Source organism: Papilio polytes, unplaced genomic scaffold (assembly GCF_000836215.1).
Source record: "Papilio polytes unplaced genomic scaffold, Ppol_1.0 DF821733.1, whole genome shotgun sequence".
NCBI lineage: Eukaryota > Metazoa > Arthropoda > Insecta > Lepidoptera > Papilionidae > Papilio > Papilio polytes.
Window position 1 is genome coordinate 1,660,390 of NW_013527471.1, and position 18,635 is coordinate 1,679,024.

The 18,635-nt window shown below is 34.5% G+C and overlaps 1 protein-coding gene across 3 annotated transcripts in view; it reads right to left on the minus strand.

Moving 5' to 3' along the window:
* The window catches only part of LOC106108275, a 96,397-nt gene that overhangs the window by 12,259 nt on the left and 65,503 nt on the right, over positions 1–18,635 (minus strand). Inside the window, exons 2-3 of one of the 3 annotated variants that reach the window (XM_013289388.1) lie at positions 13,177–13,297; positions 12,451–12,567 (exon numbers count right to left, since the gene is read on the minus strand). In XM_013289388.1, coding sequence (XP_013144842.1) covers positions 12,451–12,567; positions 13,177–13,239 — 180 coding nt within the window. In that variant the 5' untranslated portion in view covers positions 13,240–13,297. Of the gene's footprint in view, positions 1–12,450; positions 12,568–13,176; positions 13,310–18,635 lie in introns of those variants that run through there. The other 2 variants (XM_013289389.1, XM_013289387.1) reach the window with 2 other exon arrangements.

Below are 18,635 nucleotides of genomic sequence, written 5' to 3' on the forward strand. Positions count from 1 at the left end.
GAGAATATTTTGTTTTTGGTGTATTTTGTTTTGTTTTTAGTGCATTTTGTTTTGTTTTTCGTGTATTTTGTTTGGAAGTCGGTTTTGTTTATCATTTAAGTTAAACTACACGATATGTCTGTCACGTAAGCAATTACTTGTCAAAGGCTTTACAGAAATCATTAATTCAAAGGGAGCTCGGATTGTTATTTTGTAATACGTATATTACATAATAAATTGCTTGTAATAAAATTTCCAAAGGGAAATTGACTTTATCTTGTCGGAATTTTAAATTCGAATGCATTTACGACAACAATGGCAGATAGAAGATACGATTGATTGAAACAGCATATAAAAACCATAATAAAGGTAACGAAAAATTTTACAGAAAAAGTTTGTTAAAAAAATAAAAACTACTAGCTTCCGTAGCTACTAGTCCGCGCAGAATTAATAAAACCAATGCAATAGCCTATATGTTCTACCAGGCTCTACATCTATCGTACACATTTTATCGTAATCCGTTCAGCCATTTAGACTACAAACTCTAACAAACATCCATCCATCTAAACTTTCGCATATTAGTATGATAAAGGGTTCTAATATGATATTCCAAGAAACGTCTATTTTATTGCTGTTTTACTCTGAATTACTATAATCTGGTATAAAATCAAAATATATCATAACATAGAAGCCAAACAATGAACAACATTGTGCAATACAAATGGAAAATGGCGGACGATTGTTAAATTGTACTGCGCAGTTTTCTAATGCCGTTTCACACGAGGGCAGAACAGACCAGTAAATATTACAGTAGACAATTTTTTTAAACACTATCATAAAAGGACGATCTGCTAAAGCCCTAGATGTACTAATAAAGTCAATTTCACAAAATATGTGACATATCTGAAGTCCCATATTTTTAGTATTGTTTTGCTATACTCTTCTGAAATATCTTGCCAGTCCAGTCAACAACAGGGATTACAGTGCTCTTCCCTATTCGATTACGTCTCGCATTGTATTGAGCACAAAATCTCATGCTTTTCAGAACCGCTAAGTTATCTGAAAACTGATAGTCTAGAGAATTTTGTCTCGGTTTGTTAGCATTACTGCTCTTTCTATAAACTGTACTCGTGTAAAAAACTGCGGTGCGGGTGTCGGCTGCCGGTAGAAAGCGGAAGTGGGGTGGACAGTAATCGATCTGACGGGATCCGCCGGATGTGTCTGCTGTATTGTTTGTACTATACGTAACTATTTACCACAGGTTACTGCGGAAATACGTAAACAAAATGATATATTTATTCTTCTTATTCACACTTTATAGAGACAATCTAGCTTTCGCCCGCGACTCCAATAGTGTGGAATCCATACTATTATAATAAAGCGTAAACACACACTCCTTTGTTTTCTAAAATGTCAGCAATTACAGCATATTTTTGAAAAATTATTTTTTTAAAAAGCCCTACACTTACGCTTCAGACTATATATTTCACGCCATTAAGCTTAGGGGGTTAATATTTCGGAAAAAAACCTCAATGTGGGAAAGACACCATAAGTTGCTGCCAACATTAAGGAAGCAAGATTGTCAAGTTTTGTCATGTCATGTCATTTTGACATTTGCAATTGATAATTTGACAAATGTAAACAATAAAATAATTTTATGCTGATGAAATCGCACGGGAAAAGCTAGTTAAAAATAAAGAAGCAATTTAGTCCTAGTCAGTTAGTAAGAGTTAAATCTATACCTGGTTAGAGGACTAAATTCGGCCTCCGGCGAGCAAACTCACCACCAAATAAATGCTCGTGAAAAGATTACTTTGTCCAATCAGTAATTACAGAGTACAAACAAATTATAAAGACCATAATAATGGTTTTACTGATAGTGTATTGTTTTATAAGTGGCTATTAATCGATAATAATTTATTACTAACTTTATGTTCAAATTACTTTATAATAGTTGTTAATGAAGTATTGTAAAATACAAAGTATACAAATAAATTGATGTAGTTTATTATGGCAACAAATACACTACTAGCTGTTCCAGTGCGGCTTCATCGTGAAATTATAAAAACTTTATTTTACTGTTTATATTTGTCGATTTTTCAATAAATTCAAATCTTACTTGATGTTACCAAGTTATGGTCGCTTTCCCACATTAGGGTTTTTATCTAATAAGTTTAATAGCGTGAAAATATATAGCCTAAAGCGTGACGTAAGAGTAGGGCTTTTTATAAAAAAAAGAATTATTCAAAAATATGCTGTAATTGCTGACATCTTAGACAACAAAGTTGTATGTGTTTACGCTTCATTATATTAGTACAGAAGTACAGATAACCTAATTTCGAATGGCGTAATATCTCGATAAAATATAAGTTAACCATAAATGATTTAATCTTTACGGGATTTGAAATTAAAGTCGGAAAATACTATGAGATATCTTTGCCTATTCAAATATCGAAGAAAGTAAGAGAAAACTTTTTATTTAAAACTTTAATCATAAAACTGTTATCTATTGGGTTCGTATTCAGCGTCTACTAATTATTAATTAATATTCATTTCCAGAGTTTTCACTCTATAATCTATGGTCGATTCTTACTAACATAAATGCGAAAGTTTAGATGGATGTTAGAGTTTCCCGCCTAAATTGAACGGATGTCGATGATGGCACAGATATAGATTAAAGTGTGAAAGAACACATTGGCTACTTGTTTTTGTTTTATTTTTAATTCCATTGCATTTTATAATAGGAATAGTTCCTGATTTGACTAAAATCCGCGCCAATACAGATATTGGTCGTGTTTCTAAGGACGATTTTTTTTTTCATAGAAACTTAAGAAGACTAATTAATGAAGGAATTCGAGGGAATTAACGCAGACAAGTTTCTATGTGGTTTACAATTCAATATTATAAAGAGAAACTTCTGTGTTGGTGCAAAACACACGTAAAAACAGGACAACCATTTCAAAAAGTATTGCTATCCTTTTCAAATGGAATATTCTATCTCATTTGCGAAATGTATTTGAAAATCCCTTAAAATCGCAACACTTTGACCTCGAATTACAAACATGGAGATAGAAAATCGACACATCTATTTAACGTAAACCTACAATTCTCTTGTGCATGTATGGGTTGAGAGATCAGAATATAATGGACGTATGCTATACGCTTTCTATACTTTCCACGGTTCAATTGTCTCGCAGTTAACTGTTACGATTTAACTGCAATAAGTTAACACATACTGTTTATGATTAAAAAGAATATATATTTAAAAGAAGAAACTAATGTCACTTGTCAACTTGCTTTTCTATTAAAAATGGTTCTCACGTATTAAATTTTATAATTTCTGGATTATTCGTTATTTTTCACTAAAACATGGTCCTTCGAGCCGGATAACGATTTTGGATAATTCAGGATTATATGGATTAAACCATCATAAGGAATCATCTTTACATTTTGGGCATAATCTACCAGGTAGGTTATAGGACACAAAAAATATGGCTTTATCTTTATTGTGTTTGAAATTTAAAAAAGGAGGAACTTAACTCATTTCTATATTTTTTATGTTACGGCATATCTCCAGCATTTGTGGACCGATATTGAAATTTCATTTTTCGCAATATAGTTTAATATTGGAAGACAACTGTAATATTTGTTGTAAAAATTCGCCGGCTTTTTTTAAATTTTTAAGGCGGAAATACATGCCAGTAAATCATGTCTGATGCTAGCGATTACCTCAATGCGTTCACATATAAAATCAGTCAACAAGATCGTATGAGCTGAGATGCAAGTGTCATGGCCCTTCAATTTACTAGCATGAAGCTTTAACAAGATTGTATCGTAGGTACTTACTAGCCTAGAAATGGAGTTTAAACTAGCGCCTACACATGCCTGTAGATGGCATGTTAACTGCCAGTTATTGGCCTTAAATACAACAGTCTTGAATACCCACAGAAAAGTAAAATCATTAACATTCTACATGTAACTGGAGGATGTTACGTTGTTAATTAAGACGGTTATAAATTATTGAAGGCTCGACCAAAACCAAGGATTATTTCGCGCCATTCGCTTGTTTCTTACTAAAGTTGCACAACGAAACGGTGTGTACCGATGTACCAGTGATGTACCGATTTGAAATATCGATATCGATAACAAATATAAAAAGTGCTATTTATCATTTAATTTTTCAAAAAAATAGTTGCATAATGCAGTGAAAGTTAATAAAATAATTAATTTAGAGGAGATATGAAGAATATTCTCAGCGGTTTTAATTTTACATTGAAAAATTACCCAATCTTTAACTACGATCTTATATAAAATGGCTGACAATAGTGAGTTACATCTATACGTTTTAAAAATTCTTAAGAAATTCAAAACAATATTTTTACATTTTATAAAGTAAGCAATTTCAAACTTATTTAGTTTTAAGGCAATCGCTTGAATAAACTAAATGTCGGTTGCCTCTGTTATGCGATTGAGATGCAGAAAATATATTTCGTCTCAAAATGCTAATTTACTCTTTGAACCGTCACTACAACAACGATTCTTCAATTTTAGAGTATTTTCACTATTACATTTTGGACTAACTTTCGCCTGCAACTCCGTCCGCGTCAAATTAAAAAAATAATATAAAACATAGCCTATATTACTCACTGACAACGTAGCTTTTTAATAGTGAAAGAATTTATGAAATCGGCCCAGTAATTTTTGAGTTATTTCATTACAATCAAACAAATTTTTCCTCTGTATTAGTATAGACAATATCGATAAGGCTTGTCCAACACTAGCAATCCCTAAAGTATGAGCGATTATCACGCTAGGCGAACGTATTGGCATTGGTAAAACGCAAGGCTGTTTGCGTAATATTCGTGCTTATATCTTGTGATATACAATAGTTATTAATGTAATTGTTACAATTTAGTGTCGAAACGGTTAATAAACGCTATATGAGTAGTAAAATGTGATGAAAGGAACGTGTTGTCTAGAATTAAATGCGTTACAAGTAAACATTTCTAATTTTAAATACGTTAAAAATGTTATTGAGACAAATGTTCGGATTTCATCATCATCATCATTCTCTTTATCCTACTCCCGTAGTGGCCCAACAGGTTTCTGTCCTCTGTCATCATTCCCTTCATCATGTCACCTTTCACGCAATACATCCATCTCTTTCTATGTCTACCTCTACCGATGTACCACACTCATAACTAACGTTCTCCTTGTAACGCGATTCATCCCTCCTCATAACATGCCCATACCATGCTAACCTTTTACTCCTTACATTCTCATTTATTAACATTTGTTAGGAAGGTATAGTCACTTGAATAAGCACTAAGTTAACCATCCATAGACTACATCACCTAACAAAATCGTTTTTAAAATACTGGTTTATTTATAAAAGTTTAACGAAAATAGTCTTTAAGGTCTAAGTAATACGTCTCAATTTAATGTTTTATAAGTTATAGATTGACTGATGTTTTTGGTAAGACTACAAGCTTTACTGTAAAAAAGTTAGACAATCTTACTAACATTATAAATACGAAAGTTTATATGGATGTTTGTTAGAGTTTGTAGCCTAAACTGCTGAAAGGATTTCGATGAAATTTGGTATAGATGTAGATGATAGTCTGGAAGAACACATAGGCTACTCACTTTTGTTTTTGTATTTTTAATTCCAGGTGGACGGATTAGCGGGCGGAAGCTAGTATTTCAAATACATTTATGTTTAACTACGTCAACCCTTTTATACCGTAACAAAGCGAAACACTATGCGTAGGCGAAATTTAATCTTCACTAATAAATAATCAACTAAGTACTTATACCGAAAACAGTGTGATATTTACGGTAAAACATAAAACCACTTGCCCTTATCCCTTACGGAGGGTCGGCACAGTATGTGCTCCATACATCTCTATCAGCCGTCATATCTGAATCCACTCCTCTCTTAAGCATATCCTCTTTCACACAATCCATCCATATTTTCTTCGGTCTTCCTCTACCTTTGTAGCCATCAATCTTAACATTCATACAGCGATGGTCAAATTTAAAAAACGTCGCTTTGATTCCTATGACCTGTGTAGATGCACACACTATTCGATTTTAAGTTGTGCAACTGAACAGTTGAATTGGCAGCGAAACAATCTACAATCGCACACAGTCGCGCGACAGTTTTCAAGTGTGCCCCCGCTGTTATTCAAATCTACTTGTCCTTTTCTAACTTATTGGATTACACACCTCATAGATTACATCTTAAGAACTAAACAGATTAAAATGTCGTGACGTCACTAAACCTATTGCCAACATTACAAGTGCTTCCTATTACTTATTTATATATTTAATCTATTATTTTATAATAAGGATTCACTTGTATTAGTGCTATTTATGTAAAGTTGCGATCTTTGAGTGTATCACGGAAACTACAAATCAGATTTAAAATAATCTTTTTGCTATAATCAAAAGAGATTAAACTATTTACTATCACGTAAAGTGGATTGATGTAAACATTATAACTCTACCAGTTTTCGCCCGCGACTCCGTTCGCTATACTCTACGAATATTATAAAGAGGGAAGTTTTTTTCAATTTTTGTATGTATTAAAATAACTCACCATTCTTTCACCATTAAAAAGCTACGTTATCACAGAGTAACATAGCTTTGTTTTTTTACAATTTTCAATTCCACGTAGACGAAGTCGCAAGCAACAGCTAGTTATGTATATTTAAATATTGTAGAACACATACGATTAAATCATTCAAGATAAAACAACAAATTTTCTCTCCGAAACAATTTGAAAGCATTTTCTCCAAAAACTTTTCGTATAAAGCCTTCAACATTAATACGAGATTTCATGGAACAGGTTTGAAGCAACTTTCCGTACGTTATCTTAATGAGGCGGTCTGTGTAACGAACGCGTGATTCCTAACGAGTTATAACGAATTACGAAACATTTTACAACTTGTATACCGTTATCTTTCGTCTGCGTATTCGTTCATTCAATGATGCATTAAAGATACTGTCTACTTGTTAATAATCATACAATGTTAAATGCGATAGTATCGATGGATGTATGTACTTTTAGAAAATCAAGTCTTGGGTTCGAATCCCGCTGTACCAATGTGAATTTCGATTTTTCGAATTTTCATACGTACATAATTTACCCGACGTTCTTACGGTGAAGGAAAACATCGTGATGCAACCTGCACATATCGGCGAAGAAATTCCAAGATATGTGTAAAGTCAACCAACCCGCACTTGGCCAGCGTGGTTGACTATGGCCTTGTCACCCCTTACTTTAGAGTAGGCTCCGAGCCCCTCGGTGGGGACGTATAGTGAGCTGGTGATGATGATGATGATGATAATTGTAACAACTTAATTATACTTCGATGTTCCGTCAATTGGCGCGCTTACTTCGTACTTCTGATTGACATTGACAGATGCCGTTTAAACTATCGTTTAACATTACTTTAAACGAAAATTAAAAACGGCCCAACTTACGCTTTTATCCTCTGGTGACGGCACCGACTAGTTTCAGACCCTTGGGGGTCCTTCTTCAGGGCAATAGTAAGCTTTGCACACTGCAGTGCGAGGCACGACGTAACCGCGAACATAAGCTAATAGTCGCCCTGAAGATGGACCCCCGAAGGGTCTGACTAGTCGGTTCATTCACCGGAGGATAAAAACGTGAGTTGAGTGGTTCTTAATTTTAGCTTGATAGATGTCATAGGGACAGCACGTTATGCCAACAATCTAGTGTTGTGCCGCTACTTTACCTCTCACCAAAACGGTTTAAGAGTCAAAATAATTCCAGAGATAATGATTTTAACAGTGGTAGAGCCCGCTTTAACATCTTTGCACGAATGGCTCGGCTCGCCCGGTGTAATACCACGAGTACACAGAAAACAGACGTGAAGTGGAAGCAATTCCGCGTTTCGTCTGACGAGTGTGGTGCCGGATAAATATAAAGTGAATCAATTTCTTACTCAAGTGAATTACAAAGCTGTATTTCTCTAGAGAGCTTCTCTTGACCTTGACCTCGAACTTTCTACAATCATCGAAACTAGTAAACTTTACACAGCCTCATGTTTCTATACAATGATAGTAAAAAATAATTAACAGTAAAAATAACAGCCTAAAATGATCCAGCAAGCAATTAATATAAATTACACCAAAATTTACGTCGACTAAATAAACTCAATATTTTGAGTGTTTTGAAAAACTAAAAAAAAAGCCATATAAACTCACATACAATAAAAAGAAAATTAAATAAAAATATAATTGTTGTTAAAACAATAGATTCCCATACAGTCAATCACAACACAATAAACACAAAACTTTCTACACAGAATTTAAAAATTATCTTGAATATTTTATCACAGTAAACAACGTATTATTTCAACAGAAAAAGAACTAAAACGCTATAATTTAAAAATACAATTAACTATGTTTTTTTTTAATTTACGCGCGCGATTTTACAAGATTTTTTTATTCGACACGTGCTTTCCCAACAAACATCGGGCACCAACTGGAGTGGAGAGCAAAATGCGCTTACGTTGGACCAACAAGTTCGTCCAATAGCCAACATCTTACATTTTTATCACAAGTGTATATGACATTTTTTACACACTTAACGTTAAGTTTTCTATTTGTTTTGTATTAAAATTTACTATGTTAAAATATTATTATGGTCCATTACAAGACAATAAATAAATTATGTTCATCGAATGACAATAATATCTTCTAGGTTTTTAATTAAAAAAAGCCACAAAACTCCAAACTACGCTAGTATTATGAAGATGGAATATTTACATTTTTGTATGTATTATAACTCAAAAACTTCTAGGCCGATTTCAAAAATTTCTTCGCTATTTAAAAGCTACGTTATCGCTGAATTTAAATAGGCTATGTTTGTTTACAATGTTTTAATTTCACGTGGACAAATTCGCGAGATACTAGTTAATTATCATTTTAAAAAAAGACAAACATTGGATCATTTTAGCCAATGTTTGTCTTCCACAGTTCTAATAGCGAAGCCTTAAATGGACATGTGATTGCGACGCGTGCTCGTATATAGACATGTGTAGAATTTACATCATACTCGTATCATGCAAATATTATGAATGCGAAAGTTTAGATGGATGGATGTTTGTTAGAGTTTGTAGCCAAAACGGCTGAATGGATTTCAATGAAATTTCGTACAGATGTAGAGTATAGTCTGGAAGAACACATAGGCTACTCACTTTTATTTTTTTTAATTGCACGCGGACGGAGTCGCGGGCAATAGCAAGTAATACTTTAAACTTTATGTCAACATACTCCGTGCTACATTACTATTTATAAAACGTTAAAATATCAAACTATAAAGTTACTGGTTTTTAATATTGATTTTAAAATTTACCTTTGGTTTACAACTTGTCTAGTTAGATTATAAACAGTCAAAGTTAACGTTTGTTCACAATCCATAAAGAGACATTTTCTATTTCGTTAAAAAAATACGTCATAAATATGCACTAGACAATGATATAACATTCGTCTTAAGAAATGAGATAATTACAAAAAGAAAGTGATCCTTGTTTACTCAGTTCATTTGTCAACGTCTGTACACGCAATTGCGGATGGACATTAGATACCTACTTCCGTTACTAAGTTAATTTAAAGTTACGTCATATGTTATAAGTTAATGTAGTAAAATAGAGTTTAAGTACACATTATATAATGTTACGAAAATACAAAATAAATATTCACATCACCAGCTCACTATACGTCCCCACCGAGGGGCTCGGAGCCTACCCTAATAAGGGGTGACTAGGCCATAGTCAACCACGCTGGCCCACTGCGGGGTGTTGACTTCACACATATCTTTAAATTTCTTCGCTGATATGTGCAGGTTGCATCACGATGTTTTCCTTCTGTTATGTTGTTATGTCTCACGATAGTTTAAACAATTTAAGTATATTGTCAATTTTCTAACTCTCTTCGTAAAAGACAACAATGATGTGCATGTTTCTATACATGTTTAGACAGTATAAACCCACGGTTATTCAATCCTGTGTATGTTTGAATGATGTTCTACATTAAATTAGATATCTATCTAATGATATCACGTGAAATGTATCTCAGTTAGTTATGTGATCAATTATTATAGACTAGCTGTTCGCGTGCGGCTTCATCCGCATGAAATTATAAAATTATTGTTTGCATTTGTCAAATTCTCAATTGCAAATGTCAAAATACCAATTACCTTACTATGACAATCTTGCTTTCTTGATGTTGGCAGCAACTTATAGTCTCTTTCCCACATTAGGGTTTTTATCCGAAATATTTACCCCCTAAGTTTAATGGCGTGAAAATATATAGCCTAAAGCGTGACGTAAGTGTAGGGCTTTTTATAAAAAAAAAAGAATTATTCAAAAACATGCTGTAAGACATCTTAGGCAACAAAGAAGTGTGTGTTTACGCTTTATTATAATAGTATAGAATATACAATATAGATACGAAAGTTTAGATTGATGTGTTAGAGTTTGTAGCCTAAACTGCTGAACGGGTCTCGATGACATTTGGCATAGATGTAGAGGGTAGTCTGGAAGAACACATAGGCTACTTTTTTTTTATTTAATTACATTCAGACGGTGTCGAGAGCGAAAGCAAGTACTTAGAATACAGTTTTTATGTAAACGAATAAATATTTGTTACACATTAAAAGCGTTCTAACGAAACTTTAATTTAGAATTTATTGTTTTTCTGAAAAACATTGCAATTACGAAGTTCCACCGTACAATGTTTTTGTATGAGTTTTGAAACAGTGCACTCATAGGTACAATGTTTTGTTCCAACAAGAACCAGTACTATATTATTGTTTTATACATAACAAAGGTAATCGGTGAGGATGAAACAGTGAAAGTGGTGCGAGGTCGACGGACACGCACAACGCGCGAACAATAGATTTACTATAAACAAATACTGTTAGGAACAAAATTAGTACCGTGCTATAGAATTGGCACAACTCTAGATTATTGGTATAAACGTCACGTCCCTAGCTGACAGCTGTCAATGTCACTAGAAGTGCGGATTTGGCGCGCATCCAGAGTCCTGACGAGAAGTGTTGCTCTGAGTTTAAAGCGACAATATCAATTAAATAAGTTGTTTAAAAATACATATGTAGATAGAATTCATTAATAAATCTAGTAAGATTATGAAATAACAATATTTAGTTTACGGTGACACACGGCGGGTCCAGGATTTTTTACAGTGGTAGTGCCCGCTTTAACATCTTAGCACGAATGGGCCGGCACTCCCCCAGTAATACCACGACCACGCAGAAGACAGGCGTGAAGTGGAAGTAATTCCGTGTTTCGTCTGATGAGTGTGGTGCCGGAGGCCTAATTTAAGTCCCTTACTCCTTACCACCCTTTTCTCATAAGGAGGATGGGAAGGGGAAGTGGATTTGAGAGTGGAGGAGATGCATAGGAAGGGGAAATATCCTCTTTATGTGCGTCTCCTCCTACGTAAGGGTGGGCAAAGCATCTGCAATTACGGATGTCTATGGGCAGCGGTCGCTTCGCCATTTTGGCGGATTCGGATGGCCGCTTGCTCGTTTGCCACCTTATGTTATAAAAAAAAGGAGGGGGGGGGGTCATGAACCCCTGAGCTGGTTTGTCAAGAGCTTGACAAAATATATTTACATATTTTGACAAGCTCTTGACTTGACCACATCTATGTAACCCACCCCTAGTGCCAAAGATGGATCCGCCCTTGCGGTGACATGCATGACAAGATAGAAACACGATTCTTGAAGTAATAATTTGAATACAATAAAAATCTGTCACTGTAATATGTAGTACAAAATCATAAATCAGTTTTTTAAAAGATATTTTATACGAGGATCTAAGTATCCCTTCCCGCCAGCGGCGCAAAAAGGAATGAACTTCTAGAGATGTAAGGAATGAAGTTATTGGTATTATTTTTAAATAAAAAAAATGTATTTTAAAATATTAATTAGTTTCATTTGAACTTTGGTCAGCAGTGACAGAAATGTTAATGCATCCGGTTGACATTATTTAAGCACATCGACCTTTTTGCAAAATAAAACTTCGAAACTCAATAAAATGCATACATTTTAATCGCGTTGAAAATGCATATCTCTATCGAACAATCCGTTCTTTGATACAATTCAATAAATTATCAATGACATAAATATACAAAGAAACGATAATATTCACTGATACCATTTTATATGTGTCATAAGATTTGACATCGAATATTTTATCAATATCAACAATTATCTTTATTTCTTTGGTTATAAAAGATAAAAAATAGACTGTTATATAATATAAATTAACGCCATCTGTTATTCAATTGATGAATTTGTTCAACATAGTACGAACAGCATTAGTTACATAAGTCAAACATAGATGGCGCTGTAACAAACTATAAAGATAAAATTAAATTTAAAATTTGTATTTTCATCAGATCTCTGCTTACCTTATCAGCTTTGTCGGTGGGCGGGCTGGCAGGAGGGCTGCGGGGAAGCCCCAGGTCCTCCTCATCATCACTACACTCGCCACGACCACGTCTTCTCACTGCCGCTACCAGCTCAGCCTAGTAGGACAAATAATTACATGAATTTTAAGTATTGGGATTATTTCTATTATATTAAAGTGAAATGTAGTTGACGATTAACAAATGCATTTTTAAAAACAATATCATTATTAGGTCGGCTTAAAATAACTTATTTTTAAACAAACTACATTGTTTTTGTCATTATATGTTGTTTAGGATTTTCCTACTTGTCAGTTGTTGTTTATTATTAAAACATTGCGGTCTACATTGAAATACAAGTTAATGAGTTACTTAATATAGTTGTATGAAGTAAAAACGTTGTATTTTGCACATATAAACGTATCTAAGGTACATGTAGAATTGTACGTAATAATTTTTAAGATGACTAGAGGCCGGATGCTTGTTGATAAGTTATCGTCTTCCGTTAGCGAACTGCGTGGAGCTTGCAATATGGTAATATTACAAAGTACATAATATATAGTAATATAGGTTTAATATTCCCTTAGTAAATTGGTTTCAGTAATTCATAAATAAATGACTTTAACAAATGTTTTGAGTCGTAAAATTAATTTTGATTGTTGATAATAGATGGCGCTGATTGTCAACTTATCATCGGATGAACCAGTTTATGATTATATACAAACGCACCCATAATACAGATAGTTTAGCTCTCGTCACCCAACAGAACCTTCTTTTCCATGCTTGATTCATCACCTTTGTTTAGCACTTTAACATTATCACATAGACAACACAAAGTTGCTAAAAATAACTAAATCACATACTAAATTAGAAAAATTTACGTCACAAATTGATTTTGGTAAAATGTGGTTTTAATATTTTATATTAAATAATTATTTTTTTAAAACGCAGCAATATAAGTGTTAAATTACCGCGCGCAAATAAATAACTAATATTGTCAAATGGTTTTATTCCAAGTTATGAGTCAAGTTTTCAGCGTATACTTAAAGTAAACATGGTGAATAATTCTAAAAAGGATAAAGGTTGAGGAAAATAATACTCGGTTTTAATGATCAATCAAAATCCATGAGAATTATTCCATTATTTCGAACGTATTTACACATATTTAACAATCTCTTAGGCACATCTGAAACTAAACAGTGTTAAAACCCGCTTTAATAACAGTGGTAGAGCCCGCTTTAATATCTTCGCACGAATGGGCCGGCACGCCCGGTGTAATACCACGACCACACAGAAAACAAGCGTGAAGGGGAAGCAATTCCGCGTTTCGTCTGATGAGTGTGGTGCCGGAGGCCTAATTTTAGTCCCTTTCCCTAGGAAAGGATGGAAAGGAAAAGTGGATTTGACGGTGGAGGAGACGCATAGGAAGGGGAAATGTCCTCTTCAGGTGCGTCTCCTCTTCCGTCAATTAGGGTAGGCAACGCACCTGCAATTGCGGATGTTTATGGGCAGTGGTCGCTTTCCATTTCGGTGGATTCAGGTGGCCGCTTGCTCGTTTGCCACCTCATATTATAAAAAAAAAACTGTCGCACAACTGTTGTCTCGCTTTGATTCCTATTATCTTATATGCGCTCACTACTCGATTTTAAGTTGCACAACTAAACAGTTGCTAGACCAAGCCAAGGCCCACAAAGGACTGTAGAGCTATAAAAGATGAAGAAGAACTAAACAGTTGAATAAGCTGCGTAACAAACAGTTCTGCGATAGTTTGGTCAAAGTCCCCGTCCGCTTTAAGTCAAAGAACATAGTCCATCATCATCATCACCAGCTCACTATACGTCCCCACTGAGGGGCTCGGAGCCTACCCTAATAAGGGGTGACTAGGCCATAGTCAACCACGCTGGCCAAGTGCGGGTTGGTTGACTTCACACATATCTTTGAATTTCTTCGCCGATATGTGCAGGTTGTATCATGTTTTTCCTACACCGTAAAAACGTCGGGTAAATTATGTCCATTTTTGTTAATTATGAACATAGTCCGTTCTCTACAAACTCTACAATTCATCTATCAATTGTTTTTCAAAGAAAATTAATACAAATATTAACATCAGATAATTTCAAAGAAAGTTTAATTGGTTTAATTTAATAGGAAGTCTAACGTAAGCATTCAGTGAAGTTTCTAACGAGTTCCGTTAACAGTCACTGCCTTTGATAACAATAAAATATACTTTAAAATCACGCTACTATTTAAATGTACACATGCAATATAATAAAGTAGTGAAATTAGCAATTATTAAACAATATTAATAAAAACTAGCTGTTCCAGTGCGGCTTCATCAGCATGAAATGTCAAAATTCAAATGCACAAATGACAATTGCTGCCTTGATGTTGGCAACTTATGGTTTCTTTCTCACATTAGGGTTTTTATCCAAAATATTTCCCCCTAAGTTTAATGGCGTGAAAATATATAGCCTAAAGCGGGACGTAAGTGTAGGGCTTTTTATTAAGTAAAAAAATTATTAAAAAACATCCCGTAATTGCTGAGATCTTAGGCAACAAAGAAGTGTGTGTTTACGCTTTATTATAATAGTATAGAAGTATAAATTGGGGATACTTATAATTTACCGCCGAATACTGAAACGCCATTTAAATATGTAAGGCCATGTAAACTCTAAATTCCTTACTTTTGACATCTATCAGATTGTAAGCGGCGAAGTATTTAACTTTATTCCCGTTTTTAAGGTAACATTCTAGTTATTTAACAGTTCGACTGCTTTGTCGCTTCTATCTTTGTCTGTTTCAAGAGAATATAAGAGATGGTGTATCCTAATATAATCGAAACCCATTGAAAACAAAAAACTAACTAACATTTAGAGCGCGCTTTGAACCATTGTGCGACTGTCGATTGTTTCGCAGCCGATTCAACTGTTTGTTGCACAACTAAAAATCGAGTGTGCGTACCATATATATACAAAGAAATCGAAACGAGATTAAGCAGTTGTGCGATAGTTGAGTCACAGGTGTGCGCGCTCTTAAATGGAACATATACATTCATCCTCATCATCATATCCCCTGCCTTATCCTACTCCCGTAGGGTCGGTGCACCGGGTTTTCGTCCACCAAAGCACTCTATCATACGTAATCTCAGTCATCACTCCCTTCTTGATCATGTTACCTTTCACGCAATCCATCCATCTCTTTCTAGGCCTACCTCTACCGATGTACCTCCACATTCCTGTTACATGCGATTCATGCCTTCTCATAATATGCCCATACCACACTAACCTTTTACTCCTTATTTTCTCAACCACTGGGGCTACTCTCAAACTTCCTCTAATATACTCTTTCGTATCTTATCCAATCGTGTTAAATGGAACATATACATTAAAGTTCAAATTAGTTTTCGACATAACGTTACTGTGCATCGTAATGCAGTTACGAAAGACTGTGCCGAGATGTAGGCGGGACAGCTTTTGTAATACCATCTTGTCACGGACGTGTTTGAAAACAAGACAGACTTTCATTGTTTAAAAGTTCTCTACAAAACATATCTTACTAATATTATAAGTGCGATAGTTTAAATTGATGTTAGAGTTCGTAGCCTAAACTGCTGTACGGATTCGTCGGCTGAAACGTCTATACATTCTTTTCATTCCAAATTTCAATAAATCTATACTATTATAATAAAGCGTTAACACAGACTTCTTTGTTGTCTAAGATGTCAGCAATTACAGCATATTTTTGAATAATTCTTTTTTTAATAAAAAGCCCTACACTGACGTCATGCTTTAGGCTATATATTTTCACGCCATTAAACTTAGAGGGTAAATATTTTGGATAAAAACCCTAATGTGGGAAAGAGACCATAAGTTGCTGCCAACATCAAGAAAGAAAGATTGCTAAGGTTTGTCATGTCATGTCATTTTGAAAATATCTATTGATAATTTGACAAATGTAAACAATAAAATGATGGATGAAGCCGCACGGGAACAGCCAGTTAACTAAATTATCATACTATCGAAGCCTAAGTTCAAGTTACGTTACATTACCCAAGTAAACACAAACATTTGACCACTAACATTGATAAGAGCTAAAATAGCAACAAAGCAATTAGTCGGCTGATTCACGATGTGCTGACTCAGCAATTTAAACTTGACTCAGCGATCGCTAAGTCACTACTGTATGTTTATGTAGTCGAAGACGCTTATTACCTACCCATTTTAGTGAAATATCTTTGATGCAAACCAAGGATATCCCGAACGTCTACGACATGAGGATACTTGGGGATTTTAAACTATTTTTTTTATATCATAAATTGGCAAACGAGCGACCACCTGAATCCGCCAAAATGGCGAAGCGACCGCTGCCCATAGATATTCGCAATAGCGAATGCGTTGCCTACCATTGATCGACGTTTGTCAAATCCACGTTCCCTTTCCATCCTATTCGTATTATAAAAAGGGTTAAATAAGAGATCAAATTATTTCGTCATAATATTATATAGCTTAAAGTCTTTAATCGAATTTATTTAACACTAGCTTTACTCGCGACTTCGCCCACGTGAAATAAAAAATATAGCCCATGTTACTCACTGATAACGTAGCTTTTAAACGGTGAAAGAATTTTTTAAAATCGACCTATTGGTTTTTGAGTTATTTCAATACATACAAAAATACAAATCTTTCTTTGTGATGTTAGTGAAGATAGTATAGACTAGCTTTCTCCCGCGAATTAATAAAAACTTAGTATGTAGCCTGTGTTCTTACAGATTATATTCTTCGTATATATGCCTAATTTCATCGAGATCGGTTGAGCCTTTAAAGTAATACTTAGTAACAAACATCCATCCATCTGTCTAAAATTTTGCATTGATAATATTAGTAAGTAAAAGTTAAAAAGAGGAAAAATTGTCAACTTAACTTAGAAGTAACTTAGAGTAGGCTAAGAGCCGCTCAGTGGAGATGAATAGATAATGAAGATTGTTTCGAAGTGTTTAACAAAACAAATGCTATTTACCAGAAAAACTTTTGTCGCGACCAGCCATTTTACATTCCATATTGTGCGTAAAACGCTTCTAAAAGATCGACCCATCACTTCACTAAATAACGTCTCAAAAATCGCATAAAACACGTGAAAAACGTCAAAATTCAAATCTACAGACACTTTCAATTTTATAGTTATTAGTTACACATATTGCAAAAAAAGTGACTATGTTAACTATATTTAAATCGTTATACTCTCGGCCAAAAATCGGGACACTATTTTTCTTGTATTACGAAGTCCGCACCGCACATTAGTGCATAAAATACTGTTCGTATATTGTTACAGTAAGAGGTTTTGGAAAGGCAGTCAACCCACCGAAACGGCGACTGAAGACCTTCTTTACTTTCTAAGCACGTTTGATAGGCTGTACCATTTACATAATACAAAACCATCTTTTACTGAAATATAATGAGGTTTGCCGATGTCTTTTAAAATTATAGAACTTCTAGATTTCGATCGCGACTCAGTCCGCCCGATTAAAAAAACTAAAGCAAGTAGCCTATGTGTTCTTACAGACTATCCTCTACATCTATGCCAAATTTCATCGAGATGCCTTTAGCCGTTTAGGCTGCAAACTCTAACAAACATCCATCCATCCATCCATCCATCCATCCATCCATCCATCCATCCATTAGTAAGCTTAGTAAGATTTAGAACACATAAAATTGTCAGATAACAATCAACAACGTGTAAAATATGCAATGGAAATATCGGACCTTATCTGACAGTGGCGTCATTTTAAGCTATCTGAGCCTCTATCAGTGCGTTGGGACAGTTGTTTGTCTACAATGTTTTTTCTGACTTTTTTTACTGTTACAAATGTAATATGTTAAAAAGATGAAAGTTTTTATTTCGTAATTCTAGCTTAAGTTATTTTGCCGCAATTAGAGTCTCAAAAACGGAGATAAAATAACTAGATATCTAGTAAATATACTTAAAAGTGCAGTATGAAACGTCTAATGCATGAAAATTTTCTTTATATTCCCTCGCAATGTCAAGGGTAAGTTGGGGGACATTGTAATTTATTCTTATTGCCGAATCTTTGCCAAATCGTTCTATGTCCACGTCTGGCTCCGAAGTCGGTTCCTACTTCCAAGACTCCGAAATGGAAACTAACGCCGCGTCGCCTTCTTTTTCCAACGACG